At 39.6% G+C, this 9,074-nt stretch overlaps 1 protein-coding gene across 3 annotated transcripts; it reads left to right on the top strand.

Moving 5' to 3' along the window:
• Positions 1-4,256: 4,256 nt before the first annotated feature.
• On the top strand, positions 4,257-8,789 carry LOC307015376 (interferon-induced protein 44-like). Of its 3 annotated transcripts, none has more exons than XM_079643932.1 (8): positions 4,257-4,349; positions 5,667-5,702; positions 5,794-5,827; positions 6,077-6,272; positions 6,692-6,841; positions 6,974-7,172; positions 7,328-7,428; positions 7,570-8,789. In XM_079643932.1, the coding sequence occupies exons 2-8, from the start codon at positions 5,669-5,671 to the stop codon at positions 7,729-7,731; spliced, it is 876 nt and encodes a 291-aa protein (XP_079500058.1). In that variant the 5' UTR covers positions 4,257-4,349; positions 5,667-5,668; the 3' UTR covers positions 7,732-8,789. The 3 variants fall into 3 exon arrangements, with proteins under 3 accessions (XP_079500058.1, XP_079500059.1, XP_079500057.1); XM_079643933.1 differs by lacking the exon at positions 4,257-4,349 and adding an exon at positions 4,375-4,704; XM_079643931.1 differs by lacking the exon at positions 4,257-4,349 and having other exon boundaries at positions 4,725-5,702.
• Positions 8,790-9,074: the final 285 nt, after the last annotated feature.

Raw genomic sequence — 9,074 nt, 5'->3', positions numbered from 1 at the left:
GGTAAATTTGCGGTAGCGCCGGGCTCGTTCTCTGTCACCTTTAGGACAGCCGCCTAACCTGGCTCTTCTTCTGTAGTGGTAATAGGGGAAAACTTCGGAAAACATTAAAATATTTTTGTCTGTTTTCGTTTCATGTTTGCTTCCTGTTTAGCGCTCCGCGAACTTGAATGATGGAAGGATCAAATTCTGATAACGTTAGAGAAACGTGGGGTTTGTCAGAGCCAAACAAAGTGTGTTGCTGTTGCTTAGCAACAGGCCAAAGGCGACGGAAGCCCCAGACGTCCAAAAGTATTAACACAGAAGGGGGCGAAAGCGTGAACGCGAAGTCACAAAATGATGTTGTTACGTATCATCGCTCATTTTTAAGAGGGCATACGGAAATCACTGGCATTTTCTAGTGGGTATACGGCGTATACCTGCGTATCACGTAGACTACACCACTGGGCAGAACTGTGTGTGTAGGGTGACCAGGTGTCCCGCACTGTGCGGGACTGCACACACAGCATTTTTATTATTTGTCCCGCGTCCCACACATTGAGACTATGTCCCGCATTTGAGTGATAGTCGCGCAGAAAGGCCGGATCGGTTCGCTGACAGCCGGCACCGCCCTTTATTATTATATTGTCTAAACGGCATCATGTAAGTTGCGCTGACAGGCGACACACGAAAGACACCCAAGCCCCCCCCCCCCCGTTGACAGTTCACGAGCGCGTCCATAGTGTCTCCCGTCCACCCACCACCCCGTCCACCCGGTAAAAACATCCCCACTACACCACTGGTTGTAGTAGTACACCAACATGGATTAAACGTGTGGTTTTTTTTACCACATTGTTGGGGAAATTAATGGATAAAATGCACGGATTATTATTATTATTATTATTATTATTATTATTATTATTATTATTATTCCCACTCCGATCGGGACACTAGGTCCACCGTTTCCCCGCAGCGAGGCTCCCCCCGTTGACAGTTTACGTGGGCTGGGCTGGGTGCAGTGGCGGACTGGCCATCGGGACGAATCCCGATGGGCCGGTACCGAAGTGGGCCGGTCGGATAAGTCACTAGCACATGCCCCACTCCCCCCGTTGACAATTTACTAGTGGTACCGAAGTGGGCCGGTCGAGAGTCCCGGGCTGATTTTTAGTCCCAGTCCACCACTGGCTACATGACCGTATGATCGCCCATATTGACGCACCTAATTCCTAAACTTCTAACAGATACAAAATAAACCGATCCTTCAGCCTCATATGAGCTCTCAGACACGTTCAAAATTAAACTGTCATCGCTGTCTGAGCTTGCTGCTGTGTGCGCCATCGTGTGTTTACATGCAGATGCTGGGATCCTGAACGGTGCAGCTGGAGCGCTGTGCCCGCATTGACGTCACCCATAATTTGGCGGGACTTGAAGAATCCCCGAGAAGATCCAGGAAATGGTCAACATTGAAGGGCAGATTAATGGTTATCAAAGTACAAATATCCTAAATCAGTTCAGTAACGGTTTTCAAGGGGACAATATTTACTCAAATTGATGGGTTTGGATGATGGGGGAAAATCGTGTCACAGGCTCTTTAAGTGCTTTGTCTTGTTGTTTGTGTCAGTGAGCTGCTGGTGGCCGCAGGCTGGGCATGTGAGCAGTTTATTGTGGCTGTGTCATTGTGTGTGATCTTAACATTGTGTTGATCATTTAATAAATGCCCCGTCGGGTTATATTTTTGGATCTTCTTCCTCTGCCTCCTTACTTGGTCTGGGCCGCTCAACGGTCGTTCTCACAAATGGTGTCAGAAGTGGGATCTGACCAAGTAAGGAGAATTATGGGAGGAAAGAAGAGGGACCAAGGGGAAGAACCGCGGCTGGGGGTGGCTGGGCCTGAAACTGACCAGGGGGCCACGGCTGCTGAGGCAGCAGGAGACGAGAGACAGGCAGCACGAGCTGAGAGACAGGAAAGACGAGCTAACGGAGTAGTGAAGGATTATTTGAATTATTTGAAGGATTAAAGTAACGTGTTATGGCAGGAAAGTTAAATCTGGTATATTCCTTTTAATGTCACCTTATATATATTCATGTGTGTTAAAATCAGAAGGGACAAAGTATCTTTTCCCTCCCCCAATATATTGAGGTGAAGTCTGTGTGTTTAGAGAGAGATGGGAGCAGGGGACACCCTTATTTGGGAATAGGGCCAAGACACTGGAATGTTTCCCTCGTAAAAGAAGGGTGTGCTTACACAGGCTTGAAGCAGATGTGTGTGTGTTTTCATTGCAGTCAATATATGTGCTACATGATTACTGGTCAACTATACATCTGTTCTTATTCTTTCATGTGTGGGTACTAAATGGCTACAAACATTGTGGAGAAATTAGCTTAAACATCTTTTATTACTCTATATGAAATGGAAGCAGTTTTTTATGACAGGGACGAGAGAGTTGGGGGAGGAGACACATTCCGAAGAGGTTCAGCAGGTCAATTATCAGGGGAATCGACTTGTTTTCAATAGATATGTGTGGTTGGTTACTTTGTATTAATAATAACAGTATGTGTAAAGGAAGCTGGAAATATACAATGTGAAACCTTTTATTTGAAGTAAAGATGTGAACAATAGCTCAAACAAATGGAAAGGCTGCAGGACAAATGATTGTGTTCTCTATATTAGGCCTGTGTGAAATTTGACTATTTGAAAAGAATCTCTAATACTGCTTAAGAGCATAGGTAATGTGTTCCTCGTTATTATTGATATGAAAGTAATTAACATGTATTACGTATATTTAGCCAACTATAACAACTATATCTTAAAACATACTTTTAACTTGTGTGTGGTAACCTGAAGGGGGGAAGATGGACTCAGGGACAAAGGGCCATAAAGGAGGTGTGGGCTGGCTACAAGATGTGAACCAGGTTTCTTCTGCTGTGTCGCACTGATTGGGTGCGACAGGCCATGTGTTGGTCTCTGCCAATAAAATGACCTCGGGGGGAAAGCCCGCACACACCCCCTCCTGTGTTTTTAGTATGAAACACTGTGTTTTTCGGGGTTCGCTCTCTTTTTCTTCAGGCTGACCAGGAGGGTAGGACAGGAGAGAGAGCAGGAAGTACTTCCTTTGTCTTTGTGTTTGTGTCTGTGTGTGTATTGTTACTCTTTATCATTAAAGCAAGATTATTGTTTAACTTGTATTCTGGTGTTTCTTAATCCCTTCCTTTTTTACGAATTTACCCAGCTTAGCAAACGACACGCGGAGACGAGGTTGGTTTCCAACATCCTCCGAATCTCCAACAGTAGCTAACGGACGAGCTACCGGAGTGGCTAACGGACGAGCTACCGGAGTGGCTAACGGACGAGCTACCGGAGTAGCTAACGGATGAGCTACCGGAGTAGCTAACGGACGATCTACCGGAGTAGCTAAAGGACGAGCTAACGGACTAGCTAGAAGACCCACGAGGGGTCGACAGAGCCTGGGTTGGAGTAGGGGCGGACCAACGCCTTGCAACGGGACAGAGCAGCTTCCGGATGGCGGCATTGGGGCCAGGTGGCTGGCTGGTGAGGCCGAGACTGTGGGACACTGTGCTTTCTGGGGAGAGGAGGAAGGAAATGTGACGCAGGGAACTGCGTCACTATGGACTGATGGCTTTGGGCTGGGTGATTTTGCGCACCTGGAGCCCTGGGTGGTCTCCTCCCCCCTCACCTGTGTGTAATTAGTTTGTCTATTTAAGTGCTGTGTCTTGTTGTTTGTGTCAGTGAGCTGCTGGTGGCCGCAGGCTGGGCACGTGAGCAGTTCATTGTGGCTGTGTCATTGTGTGTGATCTTAACATTGTGTTGATCATTTAATAAATGCCCCGTCGGGTTATATTTTTGGATCTTCTGCCTCTGCCTCCTTACTTGGTCTGGGCCGCTCAACGGTCGTTCTCACAAATGGTTTCAGAAGTGGGATCTGACCAAGTAAGGAGAATTATGGGAGGAAAGAAGAGGGAGAATATATGCAACAACAGAGTTCAGATAGGCATTGAGATTCATAGTACTACAGCAGGTACTGCCACTCGGCTCTCTGGGAAATAAAAATAGGATTTTCCCGAAAATAGTCACCTCAGCATCTATATAGAATTATTTTGGATATTGCTAATCCAAAACTGCTAAAACTTTTGAACTGGGGCAATCTGGAGGGTTTTTCAAGCTTCTTTTCAACAGGAAGTGTTCATATCCGTTCAATGTGTGACACACCCATCTTGCATCAGATTTCAATTCTTTCAAAACTAAAGACAAAAAACTAAAACCGAAAGGATGTTAACATTTGTAGCTGCAGGTCCTCACACTTGACACTACAATTTAAATAACACTGAGCAGGATTCAACAACTTACACGTTAAGGTAACTATGTCTCTACATTCACAAGTTTAGGAACGTCAACTTGTGATTATGAACAACTTTTCACTGCTTTCTATTTTTTTCCCCCAAGAAACTGTGGTCAAATGATATTACCAAAGTAGTGAAAAGGAAACTTAAGAAAATAAATAAAGTGTAATATAGTCATTTGTGAATCACTAAAGATAAATCAGCTTTACCTCAGGAGGTCAGTAAGCATACAATTGTTGATAAAGGCAATTCCTTGTAAGTCACATGGTGAGCTATAAACAGGAAAGTGAAAGTGAGCAACTGTTATCGTATAAAACAGACTTTACCTGTTGAGTTGAAACGCACTTGGGCGAGAGGCACATAACTGAAGGTGAGGATTTTCTATTACTTCCCAATTCAGTATATTCTTATGCTATCATTTGATTATAGCTACCCTTTTAGTGCAGTACAGTTATAGAAATAGTTACTTTATGTATGTTAACATTATTTTATTTCATACCTTTAATGCTTTTTTCTAGCTCTGGGTGTTTATTTATTTGGCTTGATATAATCTCTTTATAACCTGTAAAAACAGAATTTGCCAAAACGCTGCTTGTTTGTAGTGAGCAAGATTAAATGAAAGATATTGTGAAATATATAATTCTCTGGATAAATACAAAATAAGTCATTTTTACCAGAGAATGCTGCTTAGTGAATCACTTAGATGTCCGGGTCTTGGTTTGAATAAAGCCTGATCATAAGGGATAGAACACATCATGTTATTTAGGGTCTTTTTCCCAGACTGCCCTCAAAGACAACAGCATTAATACTCACCTTTATTCTTAAAAGAAATGGGATTAGGTCAATAATTTATTTGACCTTCAATGTCTGTTGAAGGTGCAGTAAACATTAAGAGACTTACAAAGTTTCACTGAAGTTGTAGATAAACTTAATATTTCAAGTCTACTTTAAAACTACATAGACTTAAAGGTTTTAAGATAACACTAATCTGTCCCTATGGCAGTAGTACGCTTATCAAGTATGTACTGTAAACTCATAAGAAAGTACTGTGAGTATTCATTGAGCGGGACAATTTAGCTTTTGATCAAGTGAAAGTATTATTTTTTTTACAGTTTTTAGTTATTATACCTTTGTACTTTTTAAATTGAACTTTATTTGTTATATATTTTCTGAAGTAGCAATTCAACAGACTTTAAGATATCAATACATTATAAAAGGGACTTATAATATTATACATCATTAATAATACTTTACTATACATGATGAAAGTTGTGAAATATTTGATCTCAAATGTTGTATTGATAATGTTTTTACAACAATTTTTTGTTGAAGCCATGGGAAACTCGACCCCCCCACCTTCTCCAAAAGGTGAGTCACATTTTTCTAAACATTGCCTAATAGATGAAATCAATCAAAATGGGACTAATGTTTTACTGCAAATGTTCACTTTACTTTTCAGTTCTGCCTGACGCATGGAGGAACTTGCCTTGGGGGTGAGTTCATTTTTCAGTGTGTGGTGTCTCTGGTGTTTAGTGGCTTTTATACAAATAACACTTTTTAAAAGCACAACTATCTAACTGTTCACTCCTTTGTTGAGACTCACCTTTGTTATGCAATTGTTTCCATTTGATGTCACTTCTTAGAAAAATAATGTTTTCTTCTCTTGGGTCTCAGTGAAACCATTATGCATAACTGATAATAATTTGATCTAAACTAAAGTCTAATGTTTTTCCATTAAACAGAAACAAAGTGAGAGAGTTGCAGATTGTAAAGGATTTCCAGCCTTTTAAAGAGGATGTCCAGCTCAGATTTATGCTTTATGGACCTGTTGGTTCTGGCAAGTCCAGCTTCTTCAACTCTGTGGAAAGTGTTTTACGTGGCAAAATAACTCGTCGAGCTGCTGCAGATTCACTCTTCCGCGGGACCTTCACCACACAAGTAAGAATCCCTGAAAGCATTTCATAAGACACAACAACAATAAAAAAAACACAGAACATATTTTTCTCTGGCTCAGTGGTTAGAGCTGGTGCCCCATGTTCTGAGGCTCAGTCCATGCTGAGGAAGATGCAAGTTTGAATCTGGCTTGTGGTCCGTTAACACGTCTTCTTTTTATCTCCCCCCTACCAAGAGGTTGATTCTCAAATAAACCGGATAATCTGGCCCCCCCAAAAAAAAATTTGCGTTACAATATTCCGTTTTTTAATTGTAGTTTGAATTTTTTTAATGTGGTATTTGATTTTAGGTTTTTATTTTGTATGTTGATTTGTGTTTTTTCTTTTAAATATTTTCTGTTTTGTGAAATTATGTTATGTTTTAAAGGTTAGGGCAACCATAACGGCATTTTTTTTGTCTTACAGTACAGAGAGTACAAAATCCCAAAAGCACCAGGGACACATTACCCTTTTGTCTTCAATGACATCATGGGCCTTGAGAGGGAAACAGGAAAAGGAGTTTGTGTGGAAGACATCAAACTAGCCATGAAGGGACACGTGAAGGATCGTTACAAGGTACAACTTGGTACAACATAATCCCACATTGTGGTCATTTTATACTATCAATAAAAACTAACGAGACTCCATTAGAAACTATTGTATTTCTGCATGCAAATTATTATTTTATTATTTAAATTTTTTTTCCAGTTCAATCCTCTCTCTCCCATCTCTGAGGATAACCAATACTACAACAGAGACCCCTCTCTAAGTGACAGAGTTCATGTTCTGGTTTGCGTCATCCCTGGCAACATAGCAGGATTACAGAATGATGATAACTCATCACAGTCACTGACTGAGGATTTTGAGACAAAGTTGAGGGAAGTCAGACTTGCAGCCAGGGATATGGGTAAGGGTTGGATAATAAATTAACAAATACAATTATATAAATTGTATTTTAAAAGTATATTTAATGTATCATAATTCTAATAAAATATAATAACACAGTAAAATAACCTGACCAACATTATTTTAACTGAATCTGATTTTCCTCTGTATTTCCAGGGATTCCTGAAATTGCTATTCTCACCAGAATTGTTGAAGCCTGTCCAGAGGTCGGCGAGGATATAAGGAACGTGTATAAGAGCAAGTACCTGAAGAAAAAGGTTTGTTTCTATTGGTAATTTAGTTTTAGACAATTGTAATTCAAGTTGGAATATCATTTTGTTTTACACTGTTATATTGTAACAGCAAGATCTCCTTGGATCAGCACTTTCATTTCTTAAATGTCATATTCTTAAATGTAGATTGAGGAGTTGAGTGGCAGGATGGGATTTCCACAAAACTGCATCTTTCCTGTGAAGAACTACCACTCAGAGATCGACACAAATGATGACACTGATACACTGATACTGAGCGCACTGAGAGGGATGATTGAATCTGGAGTAGACTTTGTCAACGACCTGTAAAACTACATTCTGCTGAGGCAGATCTTGTTTTTATAACAACATGTAAAAAGGTCCTGTTAACAATTATGATAATTACATGAAGTGGGCAAAATGGCTTTTAGTTTTTTTTTTTTGCAGCCTGTAATGCATCATATCTATAATATAAATGATGGTGTCTCTACCTTAATGAGTAGAGTATGAAAAGGCTTTATTTTTCCTATATTTGAGGTTTTCTTTGCATTATGATTTGTGATTGTTAGTTATATGCTTTGTTGATTCAGGTGGTAATTTATATTGCCTTCTCCGCAGGTAATCGAGAATCTGAATATTCGTAGGTCGAAGATGAGATTTGGTTGAAACGTGTTCAGAATAATGATACCTGTCACAAAAGTGTTTTGTATATAATCTTTTTTTTTTTATGTAACCAGATCATATTCATCAAATAATGATAACATCAATATTTTTAAATTACATAATAATAATACACATAATTGTTTCAATCAAGACAACAGATCAGAGCAGTTCTGTGATTTGCAGCTCATTCAGATCAAAGCAGCTTCACTTGTCTCCTCGTCAGGTTTTAAAACATGCATGTGATTACACTCTCAAAAACAATACATGGTGTTTCTTATTTTTGCTTGCATTAAATGGTTCAACAATGATGTACATTAATTGTTTAAAAATATTTGGTGAATCCATATTTTGTTGTTACATTGGGAGGGTGCAAAGTCATGATAATCAGTGCCTGTTTTATACAGTGTGCCTATTCTAGGATGGTTACATTTTAATGCTTTGATTTCTGTAAAGATGAAGCTGTTGATCTACAATCATTTGATTCTCACCAATAATATTTTGAGCAATAAATGCATTCACACATTCAATTGTGACTTAGTGTGTACTGTAGTCATTTGGTGTAAATCCTCATTGCTGAAAAGGTAAGGTTGAAACATATGTATTCAAACTTGATATGAATGTAAAGGATCGTCAAGGCAGCACATTTATTTGGGTTGTTGGCACGCAGCAAATCATTTTTGGGTGGTCTCTGCTGTTTTGCTTCTAACGCTATGGCCTAAAATGAATAATTGTACCGTATGGTTTAACAACAGCAAACTTGACATTTCATTCAGTAACAATGCCTCTACTTAAATGTCTTTAGAAATGTCCCTCTAATCACAAATGCTACAAACTCACTCAGACTCATTCCAATTTCATACATATTTTTTAAGTAGATTTAGAATAAACAATTTGGAGAAAATATGATATTTCAATCAGGAGAGACGTGATGTATGGAATACATGTTTATTATCGGGTCACATTATATAAATGAAACATAATGATGACAGTTTATAACAAGTGAATGAAAT

This window comes from Notothenia rossii (assembly GCF_949606895.1).
Source record: "Notothenia rossii genome assembly, chromosome: 8".
In the NCBI taxonomy this organism is placed as follows: domain Eukaryota; kingdom Metazoa; phylum Chordata; class Actinopteri; order Perciformes; family Nototheniidae; genus Notothenia; species Notothenia rossii.
The sequence above is the reverse complement of the archived record's forward strand: the minus strand, read 5'-3'. Positions and strand labels throughout refer to the sequence as shown.